The 27,503-nt window shown below is 41.6% G+C and overlaps 1 protein-coding gene across 3 annotated transcripts in view; it reads left to right on the forward strand.

Annotated features, from left to right (window-relative positions):
* Positions 1-27,503, forward strand: part of SFMBT2 (Scm like with four mbt domains 2) — an 872,139-nt gene that overhangs the window by 610,771 nt on the left and 233,865 nt on the right. For all 3 annotated transcript variants that reach the window (XM_069229268.1, XM_069229271.1, XM_069229269.1), the window contains one exon: positions 2,151-2,277. In XM_069229268.1, the coding sequence (XP_069085369.1) occupies positions 2,151-2,277 (127 nt within the window). The remainder of the gene's footprint in view (positions 1-2,150; positions 2,278-27,503) is intronic.

Below are 27,503 nucleotides of genomic sequence, written 5' to 3' on the forward strand. Positions count from 1 at the left end.
AAACAGTCGAGAAGGCGGCAGGATCAGCGTTACAGAGTTGCAGTAGTCGTCTTTGCTACTATGTTGCAGGTTTGCAGGCTTCCAGCGCGGTCAGCAGTCGATTCCTTATCAGAAGGTGAAGAGAGAGATGCAGAGGAACTCGGATGAGCTCTTGCATTCGTTATCTGAAGTTTCCCCAGAGACAGAGACCCTAAATAGCCAGAAAAGAGGGTTTGGCTACCTAGGAGAGAGGATAGGCTACTAACACCTGAAGGAGCCTATCAGCAGGAGTCTCTGACGTCACCTGGTGGCACTGGCCACTCAGAGCAGTCCAGTGTGCCAGCAGCACCTCTGTTTCCAAGATGGCAGAGGTCTGGAGCACACTGGAGGAGCTCTGGACACCTCCCAGGGGAGGTGCAGGTCAGGGGAGTGGTCACTCCCCTTTCCTTTGTCCAGTTTCGCGCCAGAGCAGGGGCTAAGGGGTCCCTGAACCGGTGTAGACTGGCTTATACAGAATTGGGCACATCTGTGCCCAAGAAAGCATTTCCAGAGGCTGGGGGAGGCTACTCCTCCCCTGCCTTCACACCATTTTCCAAAGGGAGAGGGTGTCACACCCTCTCTCAGAGGAAGTTCTTTGTTCTGCCATCCTGGGCCAGGCCTGGCTGGACCCCAGGAGGGCAGATGCCTGTCTGAGGGGTTGGCAGCAGCAGCAGCTGCAGTGAAACCCCAGGAAGGACAGTTTGGCAGTACCAGGGTCTGTGCTACAGACCACTGGGATCATGGGATTGTGCCAACTATGCCAGGATGGCATAGAGGGGGCAATTCCATGATCATAGACATGTTACATGGCCATATTCGGAGTTACCATTGTGAAGCTACATATAGGTAGTGACCTATATGTAGTGCACGCGTGTAATGGTGTCCCCGCACTCACAAAGTTCAGGGAATTGGCTCTGAACAATGTGGGGGCACCTTGGCTAGTGCCAGGGTGCCCTCACACTAAGTAACTTTGCACCTAACCTTTACCAGGTAAAGGTTAGACATATAGGTGACTTATAAGTTACTTAAGTGCAGTGTAAAATGGCTGTGAAATAACGTGGACGTTATTTCACTCAGGCTGCAGTGGCAGGCCTGTGTAAGAATTGTCAGAGCTCCCTATGGGTGGCAAAAGAAATGCTGCAGCCCATAGGGATCTCCTGGAACCCCAATACCCTGGGTACCTCAGTACCATATACTAGGGAATTATAAAGGTGTTCCAGTAAGCCAATGTAAATTGGTAAAATTGGTCACTAGCCTGTTAGTGACAATTTGAAAGAAATGAGAGAGCATAACCACTGAGGTTCTGGTTAGCAGAGCCTCAGTGAGACAGTTAGGCACCACACAGGGAACATATACATGCACACCTATGAGCACTGGGGCCCTGTGTGACAGGGTCCCAGTGACACATACATATAGGCCACAAACCTATGAGCACTGGGGTCCTGACCAGCAGGATCCCAGTGACACATAACAAACATACTGAAAACATAGTGTTTTCACTATGAGCACTGAGGCCTGGCTATCAGGATCCCAGTGAGACAGTGAAAACAGTGACAAACACCCTGACATACACTCACAAACAGGCCAAAAGTGGGGGTAACAAGGCTAGAAAGAGGCTACCTTCTCACAATAACATAATTTATACAACAAAGAGTCACTTTTTTGACCTGAGATCCATGCAAGCAACACTGAAACACAATTGAAAGTCCAAGAGAATTATGTTTTGATAGGACATTACATTTTACACAAAAACCTATTGGAGAACTGTGATCACTGCAGCATTATAGAAACCATGAACTCTGTATAAAAGCATGACAAATTAGTTTTGCCATGTGAGCCTGAGTCAGATGCACCTGGTAAGCAGAAAAGAGAGGGTAACTGCAGCAGGACAAGCAGATTAAAGTTTGCTGATAATATGGAAGCTGAATGTCTTGTATATACCCTAAATTGTTACATTACTTTTTGTAGTATATTTGTATGTAACGTTAACACAAAATGAAAGCCTTGATGGTGATACCTTCTGCATACAATCTTTCATAGTCCATTCTGAAACAGGGGAAAGTTATCTATTGTCCTTTGACACCTGGCTCCCTATACAGTAAATCAAATTTTGACTTTTTGACCTCTTTCAGACGTCAAACTCTCGTGGATTTGCTAAAAACATGAAGCTGGAAGCGGTGAATCCGAGGAATCCAGTAGAACTTTGTGTTGCCTCAGTCACCAAAGTGAAAGGAAGACTAATGTGGCTGCACTTGGAAGGTATGTAAACGAACAAACCAGTCTATTGAGTTTGATTTCTTCTCTTTCTTTCATAGCCTGAATATATCGTTTTCCAATCCCGTTACTTGCGGTCACAAGTGTTTAAAGATTTTCGTTTATGACATGATTTCATTTGGTTCTATGCCTTGGCAAAAGAGCTCTGTTGGCACTGCCAGTGAAGATGTCATCGGAGCTTCGTGATACCCGCGGGCCTGGTTGCGTCACCTCCACTGTTAAAGGCCTTGGGTTGTCCCCACCTGAAGGGGTTATGTAGGGAGATTTGATTTGCACCACCAGTGCCCGGTTAGGGGAGGCCGCAATAAAAGAAATCTTTAAGTGCATCAAATGGAGCTGTGCGCACCTGGAGGAAAGGACCCTCGAAAAAAGCAGAGCAGTAAGGAGAATCCTTGCCAGCAATGTTATCCTTATCAGAAAAGTTTGTGTCAGGATTTAACCTAAATATAAAAAATAAATCTGCGAAACTAAATTTCTCCCTGACACAAGATTAAGTTGCGACCATTCGAAATCAGCCTAATATGGCCTCTACTAAAATCAAATGCCTTGTCATTTAGAAGACTGCAACTGGCCAATTTTAAAGATGCAAGTAGTTGAAGATTAGGAGTGCTAACATAGCTTGCTTGGGTCGATTTTATGTCCTTTGTATAAATAAATACCTCTATGCCTAAGACCTACTCCAAACGCTTCCAACAATAGTCGAGCAAGAGTTTTTGACTTAACAGGAAAAGATGATAAACTTTGTATGGGCTGGAGACATATCGCAAAAACACACTATTGCCCTTGAGGTAGTTCCTTAGTAAATAAGACCATCATCTACAATCGATATTCTTGTGTGGTTGACCAAATATAGAGTTTGGAATGTAGATATTTTTTTTACCTTTTTCAAACGATCATTTTATGATGAAAACACATCATCGCAATGCTTCAATGTTGTACGTACAGTATATGTTGCATTGCCCCAATCAGTTTGCAGCCACTTTACATTTACCGAACTTGCCATGTTTTCAAATCTACTTTATTGCTTTGGAGTGAGTGTGCACTCTATAGAATAATACAAAATTGGTGTTCACAATGTATATATTGTCTCTAGTCAGTAAGAAATAGTGCTCCTTTTTCTGTACGACAGCTACCCTAATAACATTTATGAGACTTTGGACAGGGTTTTCATTCCTTCAGGCAAAAGGAGAACATTGGCAGTGCACATATATAATATTCGCGGTCATCAAGTAGAGAACAAAAACTGAACATCAAGAAACCAAAAAAGAAAATTCTGGAAATTAATGCAGTTTGAATACGACTATTGTTCTTATTATTTTGATATTGTAGACATTGGAATAGTTAGAGTAATTAATTTAATTCCTAGATGCTCATGGGTGGATAGGTCAATTTCAGGAAAACTGTTCACTCTGATAATAGTACATTTACCCATTTCCTGCTTGAACAGCGTCGACATCACTGCTTACAGTAAGATATTGAAATATCTGGCTCTCCAAATGCACTCTGGTATAACTGGTTATTATAATGGAGTGCCAGGTTTAAGATATTCATTTATGTTCATTTCAAATAAGAGGGGTGAGCCTCTGTTGGTGAATGCATCCTCTGTCGAGCAGCTAATATTTCTTTGAGTGTTTAGAAGTTGGATCTTATCACAATATATTTAATAACACTATCTGAGTGTTTGTTGATGAGAAGAGAAAGCGAACACAATACTAATCATGCCCATTATCTATTATCTGATTAACATAAAAGCATTCTTGTGTGCTTTTAATTCAAAATTGTGATATAGCAGTAACTTATCAGTATGGGGATGTGGCAGTAAATTCTAAAGGCTTTCAAAGTAAAACTGAACACTGCTCGTTTATTTCATTCATCAGCAACCTAGCATGGACCTCTGCAGTCTCTGTGGTTCAAAGGGTCACTACAGTTCAGGAGCCCCTATCCAAGAGCTCTGCATATTTATGAGGTTACTGTTGTAATCTTTAAAATCGAACTGTTATCTACAGTATCTGCAATTATATATTAAATAGTAACGTATTGATAAGTATTATACTCAACAATATTTGTATTCATTAGCAGTTAATTTATTCTAATGTTATAGCATGTATATAAGTTAACCCTAAATGGTATGTTCCAGTGATGTAACCTCTGACTGCTGGATAATGGAACGGACAGAAGTTCAATGTAGAATGTTGGTCAGATGTGATATGGCGGTTGAAGAGTCCATTCTGAATTAATAAATTGGCTTCCTCTTACCTCTATGTGATTACTACACAGAACATTTGGCGATGAGGGTGGGATTAGACTCCGCAGGTGGCAGTGAAGACTCCTTAACCCTGTCCATGTGCTGCTATCTCATTGGTGTTAGTCGTAGAAGGCAACGTCCACTGAGGAGGAACTATGGACTGCAAGTAGCAAGGTATGATTGTTAGACATACCAGATAAACTTGGTCAAAGGTAGCTACTGCCCCTTCAATAAAACAAGGAAGATGGACAAGCACCATATGAGGGTGACCCGAGTTGACCGTGCTACCTGAGGTCTAGAAATAAGTGTGCAGGATCCAGCATGTCTTAGTGGCTGCGGCGGGGTCATTGCACGGTTGGAGAGTGGTGGAGCGGACAGCTGAGCAAGAGCAGCACACCCACTTAAGCAAGTTCTGTGTTTTGGTACGCCCGCAAAGTTGAGTGTTGGAGTAGGCGGTCGTACTAGAAGAAAAAACAGGAAAAAAATATAATAACTATAACGAGGCACTTCAAACGGAGTTATAGACCTTACCTGTGAGTTGCACTGGGCCTAGTGCATTCCATAGCTCAGTGAAGAAAGGAACTTTGGAAGAGCAAGGCGGAGTCAGTTCAGTCGGAGGTAAAGGAGCCGAGCTGTTGTGATCGCCATGTGTCAGCGCTGTGATGTATAAGGTGGCGTGACACACTGGAACAAGGAACTGCTAAGAAGATAAGTAATCCTCCCTTCAACACAGTGTTTGCCCATCATCTTCGTAAGGATAAAGATTGGAGTATGGAAGAAATCCATTGGAGAGTTCCGGGTTGGAAGAGGAGTCGGAACTGACAGTGTCTCAGAGTGTCTCAGATTACAAAAAGAATACAGGAGGAGCCTTGGCTGATAAACGGGTGAACTGGAGGAGCATCAGCCCATTTTTACGAATCTGAAGGAATGTCCTGGCTGACAGACAAGGAAACAGGAGGGGCCTCGGATAACAGCCAAGCATACAGGAGGGGCATAGGCTCCGTTGCGAGGAGGCTGAATGATTACCTTGCCTTAACCCTTTCTTTTACATCAAAAAGAACATGTGAGCTTGGTTTTAAAGAAAGTAAATGGGAAGGTATTGTGGACATGGTTTGGGAGTACCCTGTTAGAGATATATGTGCTTAGTGGTAGGAAAATCTTTTATTTTGGTGAACTTATAGGATAAGAAAACTCAAAGGTAATAAGTGTGCATCAGGAAAAACTTTACATCCAGCTGCCAAATAAGGTTTAATTAACTCCTGCCAGAATAATAGAGCACTAGAGAAGCAACTGGCAGTCACCTAAAAGTATTTTGACATTTCAGGAAATTCTGCTCACCTAATCTTTCTGTAAGGTATATTGTTTCCAGGATGGCGGCAGCAAGTATGTCACAGTCACCTCCTTTTCTTAATGAGATAGGTGAACCCAAGTTACCAAGGAAGGAATGGTCAAAATTATTTGAGTATAATTTATTAGCAATAGGGGAGAACAATTTACACCAGTGAGAAAACAACACATTCTGTTGCCCAATTTGGGTATTCTAGGGAGGAAGGTATATGAAAATATATTAGAACCTAGCATAGAAGATGAAGAGGAAGGGGACAAGCTAGATGAATATAAAAAAGCATTTAGCAAACTTGAAAGTCACTTTGGTCACAGCATGAATGTGGTTTTAGAGAGGCATACTTTTTCAGTAGAACACAAGGGAAAAACAAGAAGGTGTCTAGTTATATAGCATGTCTTAAGGGTTTGGCCAACACTTGTGAATTTGGGAACCTTGGAGACTCATTAATACGTGATCAATTACCTAGGTGCACAAACAATTCTTGCATTCAAGAAAAGTTGCTGGCTCACAATCCAGATTTGAAGGGAGCTGTAGACATCGCAAAAAGCATTGAGCACACATAATGTATGAAAGAGATTAAACACTCCACCGAATCAGACATGGTAAATGAAGTTAAAATATACTTAAAACATGAAGAGACAGGAATGAACCAGGATGAGGAATTGAGGGTACATGAGGTGTTTTATGAAAAGGGTACTGATTCTAACAATGAAATTGGCAAAAACAAATGTTTTGGGTGTGGTAATGTTAGACACTTAGCTAATAGTTCACAACTGCACATAATGGAAGTGTGGCAGGAAAGGGCATTATGCACATGCTTGCAAAAGTTGAAAAAAATGACAAGAAACCCATACACAGAGTTGAAGAAGTGTAGGAATTGAATAACAAATGTGTATTGCAAGTAAACAAAAAACAGAAGGGGTTAATAACCTAGATAACGCTCATCTAGCTTGTGACATTACATTAGATGGTATCAGGGTAAATGTGTTTGCAAATTCTTGTTCACCTTTCACTTTCATGGATTATAGTGTATTTGAAAACAGATTTCAAAACAGAGGGTATAAATTACAAACTGGAGACATAAAGCCAGGTGGGTATAATAGAGACCCCATGCCACAAGTGGGGATGTTAACCATGCTTATAACCTTCAAGGTATACATTGCAAGGGAAGGGTCCAACTTGTTGGGATAGAAGTATCAAAAAGAACTGGGAATTAGTTAGATTCCAATAACAAGGAACAGGTATTGATAGTGGATTGTTCAGTGACAGCAATGAGAATATGCAAATAATCCCCACAATTATTTGAGGACAGATTAGGGCTTCTGAAGAACTACCAAGATTAAAGTTTGAAGAAGATGCTATTCCAGTGGTTCATAAGGCCAGGCCCATTCCCCATCTTATGCAAGAACTGTTAAAGCAAGAACTAAACAAGTTAGTTGAACAAGGGATCATAGAGCCTATAGAAAACTCACTTTTATTAGCTCCCATTGTGGTCACCAGGAAACCCAGTGGTAGAGGAATAAGACTGTGTGTTGATTTGAGAGATTTAAATGCCAACATATGGGTTGATCAGTTCCCCTCCCAGGATTAGTGAGATGTTAAATATGATTGGATCATCAAAATATTTAAATGTGATAGATTTATCATCGGCATACCATCAAATTGTGCTCCACCCCTTGTCCCGTCCTCTCACTTCTTTCATAACAGTTACCTAACTGAGTACTCTATGTCGGCACTTTGGCAGATGCACCATTACCGGTGGGAACAACACATTTTGAAATGAACTACTTTGATTTTGTGCTAAACCAAGGCCAGCATTCTTCTCTTTTCCCATTATTTTATGCATGAAAATACTTCTTTCAATTTCATTCCAAGTGCTAGCCACTACCTGCCATAACAAAATTGTCTATTTGTTTAATATATTAGATAATAAATCTAAATGCAATACTACAAAACATGTTGATTCTATATCCAACATCTGCATAATCTCTGGCATTTTGAATTAATTCAAAACAAACTTGAACCAGAAAAGTAAAAAAAAAAAAACAGCGTGGGCATACAAATACATCAAGTAAACTGGTTACGTTTGCTTAGTATGTCATTCTTTATAGTTTAATGTATCCAATGGAATATCTACGTTTCTGCCCCCATTACAGATTCAACTCAACCCTGAGGAGTACTATAATAATGCTACTTTGTTTTTAGATAATGCTTTACATAACACTTCTGAAGTTGCTGGGTGCTGTTAATAACTCACTGTTATCACCCAAAGTATTGATACTCAATTTAGAATAATACTTCTAGGTCTCAAAAAACAGACTTGTCAGTCCTTCAGAATAAAATTAAGGCAGAGCTATTATCCCCAGGATGATTGCTCTGTCCCTGGTCTGATATGAAAACAGATCTTTTCTTACTAAGGACGTGCTTCCTAACCCAAGTTCAACAACCAAAACTCACCAGACTCCAGCCTTTACTTGTCAAGCTAGAGTGTAGTCGTCTAAACAGGGTACCTTTGGAATATTTGTCTATGGTGTTGACTTGCATCCACTCGTCACAGGGCCAGTCCCAGTCAACTGTTGTTCAGAAATATCTACCCCTAGGATAAAGGTCTGGGAGCCACCTGACTGATATCTGAGACTACAAGACCTCACCAGTTGTGTTAGGAGCATAAGAAAATCTGTCACAGGTTATGCTGGAAGGGTAGATAGTCTCAGGCTCTTCTACACAGAAATACCTATTCACATTGGCCTAGAACTTGGGGATTTATCAGGAGTTCATTGGATAGCATGTCTCACACACAAGCCTTCATCACTCCCCCAAGCCCACACACGTTAGCCATTTTCTCTTCCAAAGCCCTCCTCATAATGACTTTAAATTCCCTTGGCTGGGGAAAATATCTTGCCGTTCATTTACATATTCTTTTTATCTTTCATCTCTGTGAGAAAGTGGTTTCTTAGTTGGGGTGGATTGAGGTCCACCACAAGTAATAAAGGCCACATCCAGTTGTGTCCAGTAAAATGTTTCAATAATGTAAATGTAATCTAATAATTTAATGTAACCTAAACCTAACCCGTGGTAGCATAGCACAGAACAGACATGCTCAACTTAAAGAAAATGTGTAAAACATTTAGGAAAAAGACAAAACACACTACAATTGATAAGAATATAGTTTAATTTAATGAGCAAAATGACACCAAAACAACAAAAATGTAATAAGGGGAACCAGAAATGTGACCTTTTAATTATTATTTAGTAAAAATATTACCACAAAGTGCAAAGCACCAATAGTAGTTAATGGTCATTGTAGACTGGGACATATGTGCAATTTCAGGCTGACTACGAAGCAGCACAGTTCGGATACACCGTTCACGTAGTCTGGGGTTTTATCTTGGACTTATCTTGGACTTAAGGCCTGACTTATATATTGGGGGATGAGTTACTATGTCACAACGGTGATAGATATCCAGTCTGCCGAAATCTAACTCTCATTATTTCCGATGGGATTTAGATTTCGGCAGACGGGCTATCCACCACCATTGTGACAGAGTAACCCATCTGCCAAAATCTAAAACAGGCCGTTAGTCTTTTTTCTAGAAGTCAAAATCCTTGAGCAGGGAAAGGCAGCAGGCCGTATCTGAAGAGGGCTCCATGATCTTGGATAGGCATTGGATGAGGTGATGGTGAAGCTATTTGTTTTGGTGAGAAAACCTCCCAGCAGGAAAATTCAAATTTTGCACAGAGGGAAGGCTGCATATCATCTCACCGATGTCCTGCTGAAAAGGATTTGGTATTGCTGATAGTGGGAGAAACCTGTAGCTTCAGCCCAGCACGGTCTGTTTGGGAGATTTGTCCCAGTCCTCCAAAAAAGTTCAAATGTTTTCCTCAGGTTCTTAGGCTCAGTAGAAGTCTGGTAATATACAGCCAAGAGTCTCAGGACCTCAGGAGCAGTACACACACACTCCACAGAAGCCACCAGCATGGTCCAAGTCAGGTCCAGTTGGTACTGGTCAGCTGTCCACATCATGAAAAAGGCCTCTTGCAGCTTGTTGTGTACCTATAACAACACAGGAGGCCAACCAACTGACCCTCTGAGTCTAATTATTTGTCCTGGTACAAGTGGCAGCAGGCCCAGCCCTTCAGTTCTCCTCACAGGTCTCAAACTGAAGGTGCAGCCCTTTCCACAGGTCCAGAGTGTGTTGAAGAAGGTATATTCAGGTGCCTCATTTATGCCAGGCACTAACGTTTTGGTGGGGGTGTCTCCTGGCTCCTTCTTAGCTAGTAGGGTAAAACGTCCCAGGGGTAACTCTACCCACATTTGCAGCAGTTCCTATGTGGCCTTCTGCAAACAACCTCACAGTGTCCCTCACTTACTAACTCCGAAACTGAGAAATCTTTCTCCCCTTGTGCAGAGTCTGTGCACCCACCCAGAGGTATGGAGAGGGTAATGAGAAGTCCCTTCTCTGTTGTCACTGTAAACCACTTCTGAGGGCAGCTTTCCCCTTGCTGGATTTAGTACCTGCCTTACTGTGAGAACAAACGAAGCAAAGGAAGAGGCCTGTTAAGAGTCATCTGACATCTGCTTCTGACAGGGGAGAACAATTTGAAATACATTAGGCGCCTGGGCACAGGCCAACTGGTCTTCCTGCATGTGGAACAAAAATTCCTCCCACACCCAAGCCATTGTCTCTGCTCTGGGATCTGTTTTCACACAACATAAGGGCCATTCACCAGCTGAGAGACAGTTGAAGGCTAATGCAAATTAGCGTCCAGGAGACGCAGGCATGGAAAGAGTAACTTTCTTAAAGTCTATTTTCCTTAATATTAATTAAAATTCAGACTTCACAATTAAGTTGGACTTTTAATAAATAGTAAACATAGCTACTTAGCTGTTGAATCATTTTCTTAGCTAATCTCTAAACCGAGATAGCAGGACTAAGATCTAATATTGCTTTCTAGTTGCAGGTCAGCCAGCCTTCCTATAGTGAAAATAGCTTTTGGACACTGGTCACTGTAAAGAGATGTTTGCGTTAAATCTATACATAACCTACTTTTATAAACCAAGCACTCTGCCTTGTGGACTGCAAAGCCTACATATTAGTGACTTATAAAAACTTAAATGAGAAGTTTTTACCCTTCAAAAAGGGTAATTTCAACAGGTCATGCTGCAGTTCTAAAAGTGCAGCTGCCTGGCTGCAGTTGTAGGCCAGGAATCATGTTTATCACACTGGAGGATGGCATAGTAGTACTGTAATCCGAAGTTGGCATGTCGTGTTCCATGCCATTGGTGTATTTTTGGAACCATGTATTATAGCACTATAGAAAAGCTACATATGCCAATTATGTATAAATTAATTTTGACATGTTTGAGGGGTCAGAGTAGTGGCACTAAATTCTGGTAAGCTGTTTCGCAGAGCACATAGTCAAACAACTATCCACTTCAGTCCACAAAAGGCACTTTGTTACAATCTTCAGATCAAAGGGAATATGATCACGATAGAAAACCTAAGATTCATAGTTCCTAACAATTTTTTTCTGTGCCTCTAATCCATTAAGAGGTGTTTGACCAATCATTTTGCCCTTCAGGTTTCACGGATAACATGTTAATAATATAAAATATATAACACTGTTAAACTGGGTAACCATCAGTCATGCAAGATCAAATCTATCAGTTGAGCTTGCATGCAGAAATGGTGTGAACATTACAACTCCGCCAATACGGTAGGGTGCAAGAGATAAAGATTCCAGATAACTGAACTTCAGTACACAACTCAGGAAAAGGTCCACAACTCACAAACAATTGCTGTATTGCTCTCTATTCCAAGGAAATGTTGGACCTCATATGAGAGCTATGAAACCAAGCAACATAAATGAATAAAACAAACTCTTTGTAACTAACTACATGTCCGATTCACTTTCATAATCAACAATGTACAGCAAACAAACTCCATTCAAAAGACCACATACACAACTAATTATATTGCCACTCAACCCCCTCTATATCAAGCCACCAACCTCTTCAAATCTTTACCTACAAGCATAATTAAGGAGTTTGTTATGCAAATCAACACTTTAATACTCTGCCTCTCCCTTTTCACTACCCAAGTTTAAAATAGCCCAGACCACACTTAAAACATTATATATATATATATATAGGTATAGTTAAACCTAGTTTCCATAGATGAAGCATTTCAGTTTTCTTACTAACTTTGCCCCTGTTTGAAGATTCTTCATGAAATTTTTAAAACTTGCTTGCCACTCACTTCAGCTGCTATCTTGGAAGTTTCAGAGTGATTAGTCAAGGAGGGGCGATAAAAAGGGAGGGATCCCAAAACGTGTTTTCCCCATGCAATTTTCCATAGGGATTTTGGACAGGACTACATCCGAAATGCTGAACAGCATTACACTGGATTTGGTGTAAAGGTAGCTCTTGGTCCAGAAAAATCACTTTTTGTTATTTGGTGCTAATCTCCTCAGTAGCTTTTGAGTTATTAAAGAAAAGAGATTTATAGATATCTAGGGATGCGAATCCTCCATGGATCTGAAGGATCTGATTGGCTGCAAACACTTCAACCAGGAAGTGTTGGCTGCCATCTTGGGACTCAGGTCTCAGCCTCCATCCCAACAAAATGCACAAAAAACAAGTGAAGTGGGCAGGGTAGGGAGACCCTGACCCCCCTAGGCCTGGTGGGTGCTAAAAACATTTTATTTTTTTACTTTTGCTGCAAATTTTTGGTTTATCGGCAAATCTTCGGCATAAGTTCCAAAAACTAAAATATTCACAGTCTTCTGCACTTTTTGTTTTTCTAAACCCCCCTTCTCCCCCGGTGGGCCAGCTTCAAGGGGGGAAATGCCAATATATATATATAGGGAGTGCATGCGGCCCCCTGCCCGGGCCACTTTCGGCCCCAGGCACCACCACTCCCCTGGGGCACAGCTAATAATTACAAGGGGAGAAGGCTGAGCGTCCCCCTTTAAGGCCAGTTTGTCCCCGGGGACTGCCACTCCCACAGGCCCGACCATAGCCATGCACTGCTAATTACCCCACATATTACACATCAGTCCTGACATCTTCTATGACATCATCGATAATATCACTACAACATTTGCAATTAAATCATTGGCAAGGTTTTTTTAAAATTATTTTTCTATTTACTAACTATAGCAACCGTGTAACCTTTGCTTTTTTCAGTGAATATATATTTAAATGATACTCCAAGTGCATTCTGGTACTTGTATTAAATTAATGGCAAGTCACATGACATTTTGATTTAAAGGACACTTCATCTTGTTCACCTGTGAACAAGGCTATTCAGGAAAGCCGAAATGCATCAGAATTGTACATTATGCCAATGATACCTGTTGTTAAAAGCTTGGTTACTTCCAGGAATTGGCTTTGGCACTTTGTTTGTTGGTCATTGAATCTATGGTTGTCTGTCCACGTATTTGCCAAAGCCGCCCTGCAGGGTTGGGGGCACCCTTGGGACGGAATCTATTGTGCTGAATTTTAGGCATGACCCGCTTGCCTTCACATTACGGATTGGACTTTACATTTTATAGGATGGTGAGAAAGGAAGTCAAGAGATATATTTACCTCTTTGAGATGATTCCAGACTCCTGACGTTTAAAGACATTGTACTAACTGAGGCAACATGAAATCGGATCCAGGATTCTAAATGTTGGGACTGCAATGTGCATGTGGGCACTTTTACATCTATGGAATATTTTGCACTGTGATGCTATTATTTGTGAATTTCACTGCAGTGAATCAATGCCATTTGAGCAAGATGTAGAACACTGGCTACTCAGCAATACTTAGCACTGCGGTGTTGAGAAGGATTGAAATGATACTCCAAGTGAATTCTGGTACTTGTATTATGTGAAAGGCAAGTCACATGACATTTTGATTTAAAGGACACTTATGACCTCATTACGGGTGTGGCGGTCTTACAACCTCCACACTTGCAGTGGTGGTCAGGACCGTTGCCAATGCTGTGGTCCGACCACCACATTAAAACCCTGGTGGTCATACTGCCAAGGAACCACCAGCACTGCCAGGATCTTTGATCCCAGCAGTCTGGCAGTGGCGGAGATCCTAATCCACTAAGGCAGCGCTGCAAGCAGTCACCACCATGAAAAGGCTGATGGAGAACAGGTGCAGGGGGGCCACAGGGAGGCTATGCACTTAGGTCATTGCCAGTGCAGGGGTCCCCCTGCCAAGCACCCTCGCAATTTTCACTGTCTGCTTGGCAGACAGTGAACATTGCGAGGGTGCTGATGGACCCTGCTGGCTTCAGCATTGCCACCTGCTCAATTTCGAGCCAGAGACAATGCTGCAGCCTGTTTTCCACTAGGCTGGCAGGTGGAAACCGAGGTCAAACTGAAACTCTTGATGGGTCTGGCTGGAAGGTAGCCTATGTGGCGTCAACCTCCCCATTGGAAGTTTAGCAGACGGTGAAAACCGTCTGCCGAACTCCTAATGAGGACCTTAATCTTGCTCACCCGTGAACAAGGCTATTTAGGAAAGCCGAAACACGTCAAGATTGTGCATGCTGCAAATGATACCTGTTATTAAATGTATGGTTGCTTCCAGGAATTGGTTTTGGCGCTTTGTTTGTTGGATATATATATATATATATATATATATATATATATATATATATATATATATATATATGAAGAAAAACTTTCTGCACTTATTCAAAAAAAGCAGAAAGAAACCACACTCCTCAAAAATAAAGTTTTATTTACAAAAATATATATTCTTCATAAGGAAGCAAACTGACTCAAAGGCAACGCGTTTCAACACCAAAGTGTCTTCATCATGGCCAAATTGGAAAAACCTGGGCACATTTCAAACCATGTTTAAATACCCCTTATAATGAACAGAGAAAAAATACTGTAGAAAAGAGAACAAAGTTTAAAGTTCACATAATGACATTCAGAGATTGAAAACGAATACTATAAACAATTTAAACAAATTAGAAAGTACACACAAATCAAAATGCAATTGACATTATATTAAATCAAATAACCTGATCATCCCAAACTATGACCCCTTTATTAATAATGTACATCAAACCCCGAAACCGGTCCCAGGATGCTTGTTTCCAGTCCAGGGAAGACCTGGCCTTGCAGTTCGGGCTGGACTGTTCCCATGGGGAACAGGGTCAAGACTGATTTGCATATGGCTGGGTCCAAACTGGAATGGCATGGGCAGCAAAAAAACGATGGATTTAGGCCCAGATCACTGTACTGTGGGTGAATGTTTGACAATGTTCAGCATTCCGTCCATCACTTGTTGTGTTTGCTTTATAATTCTTAATGGCCCTGTAAAGTTCTAAAATCCTCTTTTTAACGGGGTCAGGGAATCAGAATATATTATTATTTTCGGGACAAAGACCCCGGGGGCCTCAATGAGGATGAGGAACTTTATGTCAACGTTGGTTAATTCTGATTATGATCATTGGGAATTTGTATTTTATTTTATTTTATTTTAGTTTATTTTTCTCCGTCCTCTCCGTATGGGCTCTCAGGTTGTGGTTATAACTTAGGACATTTAGACATAAATAGGATACATACACACTGTTGGCAGTTTGTAAATGATTGCTTACTATTTTCATGCTTTAAGTTTATTTTTTATTTTTTGATTGCTTATGAAGTCAGTATTATCTTTATCTTCAAAATGATAAGACGCTATTGCTATATTTATTTTTATTTGCTTGATGTACATTATTAATAAAGGGTTCATAGTTTGGGATGATCAGGTTATTTGATTTAAAATATTAGCAATTGCATTTTGATTTGTGTGTACTAAATTGTTTATAGTATTTGTTTTGAATCGCTGAATGTCATGTGAACTTTAAACTTTCTTCTCTTTTCTACAGTATTTTGTTCTCTGTTCATTATAAGGGGTATTTAAACATGGTTTGAAATGTGCCCAGGTTTTTCCAAATTGGTCATGATGAAGACACTTTGGTGTTGAAACGTGTTGCCTTTGAGTCAGTTTGCTTCCTTATGGAGAATATATATTTTTGTAAATAAAACTTTATTTTTGAGGAGTGGACATGTCGAGTGCGGTTTCTTTCTGTTTTTTTTAATAAGTGCAGAAAATTTTTCTTCATATTTCAAAACAGGTACCACTACCGTTTTTTTTTCGCACCAGCCTTGTTAGGTGGATGTAGCCGGTTTAGTGGTTTTCTTCTTGTTATATATATTTATATATATATATATATATATATATATAAATATATATATATATATATATTTATATATATATATTTTTTATTTATTATTTTTTCTTTTTAATTAAGAAATACACATCAATCCACTAATGTCAATCTGAAACATCTCTTGTCCTTCTGAACTCACTAAAAGCCCAGTCAACTAGTAACTACATATTAATGTACTTTTATGAAATACATCATGCATATCTCCCATTTCTAATTGATGTAAATAGCATGTATGACCTGCAGCACACATTTAATCCTGGCAAGGCAAATTGAGCCTTCATCCTTACAAGGCCAGAAAATTGAGTGCCATTAATTTGTGTGACAATAGCATGTTATTTACAACACTTGTGGTATATGATGCATCATTTAAAAACAAGATAGCGATATTATAATACTCTTCAGAGTTGAATTTATTACATTAAACTACTAGAAAGGTAAACTCAGTTGCTGATTATGGATAACCAAAGAGAGGTTTACTCATGGTGGCCTGCATTTCTACACCCCAGTTTTACCTTGAGCCTTTATGTCTTCCTTCCTCTCTGTCCGCTTCAATCAAAATTTCTTACTCCTTCAACCTCTCGTCATTTCTGGTCACCTTGCGTGTTTGCTCTTTTTGCAGCCTTCTGTATCATCCTCTGAAGTGCACCTTGTAGCACTTTGTAGTGGTCAGTGATGAAACACTGAGGGGCATATTTATACTCTGTTTGCGCCGGAATTGCGTCGTTTTTTTTGACGCAATTCCGACGCAAAACTAACTCCATATTTATACTTTGGCGTTAGACGCATCTAGCGCCAAAGTTCATGGAGTTTGCGTCATTTTTTAGCGTGGACACCTTCCTTGCGTTAATGATATGCAAGGTAGGCGTTCCCGTCTAAAAAATGACTCCGAGGCATGTGCGCCGTATTTATACTCCCGGGCAAAAATGACGCCTGGGAGTGGGCGGGTCAAAAAAAATGACGTCCAGCCGCTTTTGCGTCATTTTTTAGCGCCTGGTCAGGGCAGGCGTTAAGGGACCTGTGGGCTCGGAAGGAGCCCAGAGGAGCCCTCCCATGCCCCCAGGGACACCCCCTGCCACCCTTGCCCACCCCAGGAGGACGCCCAAGGATGGAGGGACCCACCCCTGGGACATTAATGTAAGTGCTGGTAAGTATTTTTTTGTTTTTTTTTTGTGGCATAGGGGGGCCTGATTTGTGCCCCCCTACATGCCACTATGCCCAATGACCATGCCCAGGGGACTGTCCCCTGGGCATGGCCATTGGGCAAGGGGGCATGACTCCTGTCTTTGCTAAGACAGGAGTCATGTTAATGGCGTCTGGGCGTCAAAAAGAAATGGCGCAAATCGGGTTGAGGCGATAATTTTGCCTCAGCCTGACTTGCCCCATTTTTTTACGCCCAAGCTCCATTTTCCCCTATGCCGGCGCTGCCTGGTGTGTGTCATTTTTTTTTACGCACACCACTCCGCAGCGCCAGGCTAACGCCGGCTAACGTCATTGAATAAATACGGCGCCCGCATGGCGCTTCAGAATGGCGTTAGCCGGCGTTAAATTTTTTGACGGACAACTGCGTTGGCGCAGTTGTGCGTCGAAAAGTTTAAATATGGCCCTGAGTGCTACTATGGCAACAGTCCGGTCATATCATAATATTGCTTCTTCGTTCTCCTCTTACCTCCGTCATTCTTTTCATATCCCTCTACAGTACTTTAAGGAAGGTTCTTGTCGGCTGGTAGCACTACACAAGACCTCCTGCATAAAATATACTATCATGTTTCTCCCACCCCTTCACCTTCAAACTTCGCTTCACTGTCCTGTCCTTCACTGTCCTGCCCTGAAGCATCTAGTAGCTGCAAAGGGAGACAAAAATTGCACCTGACCTTCCCTACATTTCTCTCTGTACTGGTTCTCTGCAGCCTCCAGTACCTAAAAGGTCATGGGCAAGATGTTGCTTCCAGCACAAAATTCACACTTAGGTCCTGATTGCAAGTGCCACAAAGTCAATACTGATACCCTCGATTGAGGTGTGGCAAATATATCATATTTCACGGATTCCTCATGAAAATGGGGAATTACATGTCAAATATGGTGCTCTCTTTACTAAATTCGATATCTTTCGGTATTTACCAGGCATTTTCTCTCTGGTTAACTTTCATCAATCTTGGCTTGCCAAAATGTTTCTTGGGAACAATGTTGGAATATGGTGATCACTGCATAATTTATATTTACTAGCCTTGTGTAGAAAGGAGCATGTACAGGGATCAGAATTTAGACCCACATGTACAACCATGACCTTACTTATCCCCTTGAACATCCTGCATTTCCTATACCTAAGAGCCCAGTCCCGGCTGTGTTCTGTGCCTCAAAGTTCTATACTATCAACTATGTTGATGGCACTAAATCGAACATTGATGGACAGTAAATCTTCAATGTTTGCCACTCCCCCAAACGAACCATCAGGAGTGGACTACTGTTTTAACCAACTTAACAAAAAAAAAAAAAATCAATTATTAATAATGTTGTTTACTAATTTGTTTTTCTAACTGTAAATGTAAAATTTAAAATGCCATATTAAGTACTATTGTTATTGTAACAACAGCTCTAATCCTAACAATTAAATTGTTATAACTGCATTTAATTAAATTATCTCCTTTCCCTGTCCTAACCAAAGTGCTAAGGTTTAAATGAATCCTTAATTATTGTAATCCAATGAATTAAAAATAATTCATCATTATTAACTTAGCCCTAATAGTAACCTTAACCCTTTTTTAATTTTTGAAATACTTTTGTACTATACCTAATCCTAATACTAACATTAAACCTAACCCTAAATTATTTTAATTCAGATAGAATTATATTAAAGTAATCCCTCTTGATCTAGGTCTGTTACTAGCCAAGCCCTTTACCATTTTAAATATAATTTAATTAAATGAGCAAATATCATTGACCTAGCCATTAATTTATCCTAATTCCTTTTAAATTATCACATTTTAAATTAAAGTAAATTATTGTACTTTATCTAACCCACAATGAACTTATTTTAAACATTTGCCTACCATTAACCGGCCCTAATTGATTTAAACTTATATACAAATAGTATTAAACTAACATCAATTCTAATTCTAAACCTAAGCATAAGCCTTAGTTATTTTAGAAATCAGTTTAAATAAATATAATTAACCTGAACTAATCATCCTACTTACCCTAATTATAATTTTAAATTCACATAATTTTAATTACTGGTGTTGCCCCAACCAATATAATATTCCATAGTTGTGCCACTATGTAGTGGACGTCTTAGGGCAGTGTGACTGATCTTCCATCTCCCTTTCCCCTGCACCAACCAAGAAATGGACATACAAATCGTCTTTTGAATCCTGACGTGTGATAACCCGCTATGCCTTAGGATTGTAGATGTGAGGCTTAATTTTACCCCCATTCCATTTTATACCCCATTACTGCCTCAAAAGAGTGCCATCAGGGGTTTGTGCACCTGATTGCCCAAAATCCCACCTTCCACAGAATAGCAATTTGTTGCACCTGGCACCCTTAAGGTGGCCTTACCTCAGACCTTTTGCCTTTCTTTTCCTATTTTTCTGACCATCTTTTGCTTTAGCCTTAGGACTCTGCGCACTTTACCACTACTGATCAGTGCTAAAGTGCATGTGCTTCGCTCCCAAAACATGGTAACATTGCTGTAACCACAATTGGCATATTTAATTTACCCATAAGTCCCAAGTAAAGTGGTATACCATATACCCAGGGCCTGTAAATTAAATTCTACTCATGGGTCTGCAGCACTGATTGTGCCACCCACATGAGAAGCTCTGTAAACATGGCTCAGACATGCCACTGTAGAGCCTGTGTGTACAGTCTCATTGCCACACTGACTTGACATTTAAAACCTCTTGCCAAGCCTTACACTCCCCTTTTCTTACATATAAGCCACCCCTAAAGTAGGCCCTAGGGAGCCCATAGGGCAGGGTGACATGTCACTAAAAGGCAGTACATATACTTATACGTTTTCATAATGAAAAACTGTAAGGCCTGCCCCTGTCATAGGTCCACATTGGGAATTCATCATAAAACCTTTGAGCTGTTAATCCTGAACTGAGATGAGTAGCTGCATCATGTTTAGTACTATTGGAATAGTAGTAATAATTCCTCTTTACTGGTAAAGACAGATTTATACTTGTACGTTCCCTTCAGACACACACATCATACGATACACAGCTGCATGCATCTGCATACTGATAGGGAGGAGATTGGGAAGGGCACACACACACCTCAAAAGGTAGTGACCAGAGTCCACACAAAGGGGCTAATTACCTCCCACTGATAGTCTGGAGCTGGGACGGCCCTGAAAGGGGTGTCTGTGCACTTCACAAGAAATCTTCGTAGTCATCCCCCACATCAAAGGCACTTTTTAGTATAAGTACTGGGTCCATGACCCACTCAAATCAGTACACTTCTGGATCCAAGGAAAACTTCTGGAGTAAAGACTGCTGTGCACCAGGATTGCTGCTCTGCCAGTATTGACTGCTCCCAGGAACTGCTCTCCCTCTTTGTTGTGCTGCCCTGCTACCTGCTGATCTCTGTCCAGTAGCCCAAGACTCACTCACCAAACCCAGTGTGACTCAGATTGGACTTTGCTTTTCCTTGCTGCTCACTTGCATCATTGACCACCTGGACTGTCCCTGCTCAACTTTGCAGCTCACTGCTTCAATCACCTTTAGCGGCTTTGCCAAACTTTGCCGCTTGCATCTTCAATCGCCCGGTGCAGCCCTGCTAAACTTTGCTGCTCACTGCTTCAATCACCCTGAGCAGCTTTGCCAAATTGTGCCGCTTGCATCTTCAATCACCTGGAGTAGCCCTGCTAAATTTGCTGCTTGCATCTTAAATCACCTTAAGCGGCCCTGCCAAACTCTGCTGCTCGCTGCTTCAGTCACCCGAGCCGCTTTGCCAAACCTTGCGACTTGTATTTTCAATCAACAAGAGCGGCCCTGGTACCCTTTGCCACCTGCCTGCTTCAAACACCTGGAAGCAGCCTCACTAAACCCGGCCACATCCCAGTTCTTCCACAGTCGTCCCCACCTGCTAATCACTGACCCACTCCCTGGGAGGAGCACAGTCCGGACATTACCGCAAACTGTGGACTCAATGGGCACTTGTGCCAAGGAGACCCTGGGCACCTCTTCTATCTCATCATCGATTATCAGCCTTGCTTTGTTTAAACCTGCTAAGCAAATATTTAACCATTAATGATTTGGATCTATATTGTTCTGATCTTGAATTAACCAGATAAACAAGCTTTATTTTTTCACATCCATATGAAGTCTTTTTGTGGTGTACCCCTTGTGATTATTGTGTGTGTGTTGCACAAATACTTTACACATTGCCTTCTAAGTTAGGCCTGCCTGCTCTGCCCAAGCTACCAGAGGTGAGCACAGGTAAATTTATGCGTGTAATTGACTTGCCCTGACTAGAATTGTGGTCCCTACTTGGACATGGTGCATCCCTCTGCCAACTAGAGGCACAAGTCCTAACACAAAATAGGCCCTCATTCCAACATTGAGGGGCGGCGGGCGCCGCCCGCCAAGCGGAAACCGCCATTTGCCCGCTCCGCGGTCAAAAGACCGCGGAGGCCATTCTGGCTTTCCCGCTGGGCCGGCGGGCGACTGCCAAAAGGGCGCCCGCCGACCCAGCGGGAAAGGCCCTGCAACGAGGAAGCCAGCTCCGAATGGAGCCGGCGGAGTTGCAGGGGTGCGACGGGTGCAGTTGCACCCGTCGCGATTTTCACTGTCTGCAAAGCAGACAGTGAAAATCTTCATGGGGCCCTGTTAGGGGGCCCCACGACACCCGTTCCCACCATCCTGTTCCTGGCGGTAAGAACCGCCAGAAACAGGGTGGCGGGAAGGGGGTCGGAATCCCCATGGCGGCGCTGCAAGCAGCGCCGCCATGGAGGATTCCCTGGGCCAGGGGAAAACCAGCGGGAAACCACTGGTTCCCCTTTTCTGACCGCGGCTTTACCGCCGCGGTCAGAATGGCCCTGGAAGCACCGCCAGCCTGTTGGCGGGACCGCCAGGCTGGGAATGACCCCCATAGTAATGTCTTTTATATGTTCTAACAGTGAAATATTGCTAAATTTGTTTTTCACTGTTGCAAGGCCTGTCCCTTTCATGGGTTAACATGAGGGCTATCACTTATATATGATTAAAGTGTAGATCCCTTTTGGGACCGGATGGACATATGGAGTTTGGGGTCTCTGAGCTCACAATTTAAAAATACATCTTTTAGTAAAGTTGATTTTAAGATTGTGTGTTTGAAAATGCCAATTTCAGAAAGTGAGCATTTTCTTGCTTATACCATTTCTGTGACACTGCCTGTTTGTGGATTCCCTGTCTGTGTCAGTTTGACAGTTGGGCTGGTTGCACCTCTCACTAGACAGTAACACAAAGGGAGCTCGGGTATAGTCTGCATTTCCTGATGCGCCATCTGTGCTAGGAGGGACGGGAGGAGTGGTCACTCACACCTGAAAGGGCTGTGCCTGCCCTCACACAATGCTCACACAGTCTCAAACCTCCTGATGAGCGTCTGGGGCCTGGTCTGGGCAAGGCAGGATTTCACATTCAAGAGAGACTTTGCTTTGAAGTAGGCCTACTTCAAAGGAGAAAATGGGTATAAGAAGGGCACCCAAAACCACAGACTTTAGAACACTTCTGGAAACCAAGAGGAACCTCTGCCTGGAGAAGAGCTGAAGAGCTGAGGAAGAAGAGCTGCCCTGCCCGTGACTGTGCTTTGTGGAGGTATTCTGCAGTTGCTGCTTCTGTCAGAGTAAGAGGGCAAAGACTGTACTTTGTGTGCCTTCTCTCTGCCAGCACCTGGAGTCTCTGGAGAGACTCCTACTCTGCCCTGTTGTGCCCATCCAGTTCCTGGGACCCTGAAAGGAGAAGCTGGCATCCTAGGAGGAAAAAATCCACGCACAGGACGCCGTGCGGGGAAATGTTCGACGCGACTTTGACACTGAAAATCGACACTCTCCTGCAGCGCAACTGAAGATTCGATGCACGGAGCTGGAGAAATGACGTGCAGCATTGCTGACGGAGGCTGGTGACATCGCAACCTGCGCTGCATGGTTTTGGGATCATCGTGCGGCTGGATTTCTAATGCAAGTACCGTTGGGCATGTAAAAATAACGCAAGGCCTGCCCTGACCTGAGAGTGCTGACCGGATCGACGCATCGATCTCCTGCGGAGAGAAGGAACGACGCGCCCGACCCGACGAAAGGAGAAACGTCACAAGGTCTCGGTCGTGAGTGAAATTGCCGCATCGCTAGCCCTTTTTGACGCACACTCGTCCGTGCGGGGTTATTTTTGACGCACTCAAGGTACATTTTAACGCTAACAGTGTTAGTGTGTGTTTAAAACTACAAGAAGACTCTTTTTGCTTTTTAATTGATAACTTGCCTTGTGTATTGTGGATTTTTGTCGTTTTGGTCTTGTTTTGTTTAGATAAAGTTTCTAAACTTGTGTTGTGTCATTTTGTAGTGAGTTCATTAAGTTACTGTGTGTGTTGGTACAAATACTTTACACCTAGCACTCTGAAGTTAAGCCTACTGCTTGTGCCCAGCTACCAAGGGGATAAGCAGGGGTTAGCTGAGGGTGATTCTCTTTTACCCTGACTAGAGTGAGGGTCCTTGCTTGAACAGGGGGTAACCTGACTGCCAACCAAAGACCCCATTTCTAACAGACAGTATTCCAATCTGCAGTGTCCAATTTACACTTTGTATGTATTTATCAAAACATAAATTGAGCTATTGTGAGTTTTGCAAGCAAGCAGGGACGTATACAAGCCCAGCGAGGAAACGGAGTTTGAGAAAAGAGAATATAATCTGAAGTCGGTTTAATTTATGATAATGGATGAACTACTTTTTAAAGTGCAGTGTATTCTAATTTTCAAAGACTGAACATGAACAAGACTATTTCATACTTAAGCATACCGATTATTTTAGGCTTTACAATACTCTGCTTTTCGAAGGTGTCTAATTCTACTTTTTGGGTACAAGATGAAAGGCACCTTTTAATTAAGGGTTGTGTAATAGGAATATGGCGTACGGATCTTGATTATAAACTCATGCTTGAATTGATTAAATCTGAAATGTAGATGCAGGGTGTATTTAATTATTTTGCAAATAAGTACAGACACCATAGAGGAAGATTATCTTCCCTTTCTGTGATTTTATTGCATAATACATGTTTTCACTCTGCGACTAATTAAAAAGACTAAATAGGCATACTCCACATTTAGCACAGGTGCAGCTTAAACAGGTTCACTGTGGTATATCCCATGACTAACACAAGAAAACAGCATATTAGAAAAATCGTAAAATTAGAAAGCACTAAATATAAACAAGATCCAACAAAAAAACTATTATTCAACAAGATAATGTATCACTTAAAACGAACATTAGTGCGCAAGGTAATGTATCACTTCATCACCATAGTCTAAATTGCTACCCTTCAATGCAACAGTATGTGTTTGAATGTATTTGGATCTGCTTGCAGGGTAACATAAAATGCTGGTTTAAAAATACCAATCAACATTTGAAATTCTGAGAAATGCACATATCAAGATGGGGCGGGCAAGTTACCAGTGCCGGATTAAACCTTGTGGAGGCTCCTAGGCAGTCGACATTCCCCTCCTCCCCCGCCCCGTACCTCCTAATACGTTCTCAATTTTATCCAACCAACAATTTTAATAAATCAATTTTATAACACAAAACTAAACATTATACATACTTAATTTGCACCGATTTTCTTTTTTTACAAACTGACAGCTGACAGAAGATGTGCTTTTAAGAGACAAACTATTAAATGAATCTGATGTTTATGATTTCTGTACTTTAAGCTGATAATGGGTACATTACTATAATAGAATATTTTCTCTCTAGAGACTTTAATATAACATTTCGTTTCTTTGAGTTGATTCATTTTTTTTCTATCTTCTGGAAACAATTTAAGAAAGCTTGATTGTAATTTTATTTCAAGATCAAATCAATATTATTTTGATCCGTTGTTGAGGGGCTCCTAAAAGGAGTGAGGCCCATTGGCCGGTGCCTATTTTGCCTATTTGGTAATCCAGCGCTGCAAGTTACCCTAAGAGGTTATTGAAAAAATGGATACCGATGCATGCGGACGGACACATTAAACACCTGGGGCCGTATAATGAAAAGTGGAGCTGGCTGAGCAGAGAACCGTTTGTTGTGCCTGAAGGACATATTACAGAGAATGCCTGAAGGGTGAAACTGTTATTTATTACTTTGTATGGCACCCTCTGGACACTTTGGTGTTATCGAAAGGGCCCCAGATATTTATTCTATAAAATGGAATATTGCAGAGTCAAAGGCGCTTTGGCAGTGCCCCCACATGGTGGTGGGTAGTCAGTGCACTGTGATGGCAGCACTAGGGAGGGTACGCAGGAATCAGAGGGACCCCTCAGGCATCCACTTTCATTTTGGTGAAGTACCCTACTGCTCCCTCCAGGAGCGGGATTCCATTCTCCCTCGTCAAACTAACAGTTCACACCTGCACAGAGGATTTTTTTTTTTTTTCATGTGAACTGCTCCAGTTTTTGTCTGGCACACTTAATTAAGGGTGCATGGCAGCTAATCATGGACAGTGCACCTAACACGTAATTCAAGTTTAAGTGTCTAAACGAAATACATATAACTCGTAATTTCTCCCAGTTAATGGCTAAGCTTCAGACAGCACGTCAGAAACATAGAGGCAGTTCCTGCTCACTGTTATTGACTTATCCTGCCTGCATTTCATACATTCACCTGGAAAATTTGACGAGTTATATCTGTGCACTTTATACAACTCAAACACAAAATAAGCATCTGCAAAGCCGGTCGGTCTGAATTGGCAAGCTAGTGGAATAGTGTTGTTTTATTGCAAGAAAATGCCACAAAGATAAAGAAAAAATACCCTGCTACCTAAACATGAATGTATATTCTTGCAATAAAACTATCAATTTAAAAATGTCATTGATATGACAATTTCCATAGCAATGTTGTAAATAAAACGCTTTTTAGTTGTGCCATGCAGGTTGATATTATTTTTGAAGGAGACAAGAATAAGTCACCGCCTAACCAAACACTCACATCATGGAAATCTTCTGGATTTCAATGTCACTTAAATAATTTATAACAGCAACTTCAAAACAGACACTGAAAATAAACCACCCTCTCACTGGCCACCCAAAGTGCAGGCAAGATACAATGCCAGTAGTTATTAAAAACCTAAAATAAGAGAGCACACGGAACCAGTTTTGACAGGGAAGAGAAATTAACTATTTTTGGTGGATTTTGACGCTGTGCATAAGCACTGTGCATACGCATTCTGCATTCATTCAAACTGAAGGATGCCACTGGGCAAAGTGAGCTGATCCATTGCTTCATGCTGTGTGATGTTGGGTGGAAACAAAATGTGAATGACAGTTTTTAACTGATCAATGGATTAAATCTTCTGACCAAATCACCTCAATGTTTGTTTATTGCGTGTGAATATTTTGGAAAACAATAGTCTGGTGAGACAGCAAAGGACTCTGTGCTGAGCCAGCTCATCTGTTTGTGGTATGGCTCTGGCAGTATCATGATCCCTTTCTGTGCAATGCACTGATGTAAAAGGTGTCCATGCATTTATTTTTTCTGTCTGCAGTACACCACGAATTAACTCAGTTTCTGAGTTAGTGTATGTGCTATAAGCAGCAAAGCTCAGAAACAGTAAGAGGATATTACTGACAGGAGTTTCTGATCTCCACTGGCTGCAGTTCATTCACCAACTCATACATTTCAAATTAATGTACTGTAGATGGGGAAAAAGAAACACATTTCCGGCGTCATTGTATCACGCAGAATGGGAGCATTGAAGACCCATACATAATTAAAGTGGTCCAGACATTGAATGTGTATTTAGGCATTTGACCTGTTTAAAGAACTGCAACGAGGAAGAGTGAGACTTCCCATAGCTGTGGGGTTCTACAGATAGGTAAGCACATTGTTTTCAGCTATAGCTATCAGTCTTGTGCAGCTCCAGCTAATAGCATCACACTTGTCTAACTGAAAAGGTTGAGATTTTAGTGAGGAATATCCTATGATGTAATGATGCTTATTCAGTTCAATTTTGAAAGTTGGCATGTAATGAGTGCATCTATCTATAAATGTCTAGGGAGTATTTATATTCTGCGAATCTACCAAAACAGCAAAAACATATTGTACAGTATAGGTGGGTGGGTACAGCTTTCCAGATCTAGGTGGAGCCGAGTGTTCCATGTCCTTGGGGATTGCCACCAGACAATCTCTTATCATCTCTTTCCTTCATGCACTTTTAATGTATAACCT

The sequence above is a fragment of the Pleurodeles waltl genome, chromosome 4_1, assembly GCF_031143425.1.
Source record: "Pleurodeles waltl isolate 20211129_DDA chromosome 4_1, aPleWal1.hap1.20221129, whole genome shotgun sequence".
In the NCBI taxonomy this organism is placed as follows: Eukaryota; Metazoa; Chordata; class Amphibia; order Caudata; family Salamandridae; genus Pleurodeles; species Pleurodeles waltl.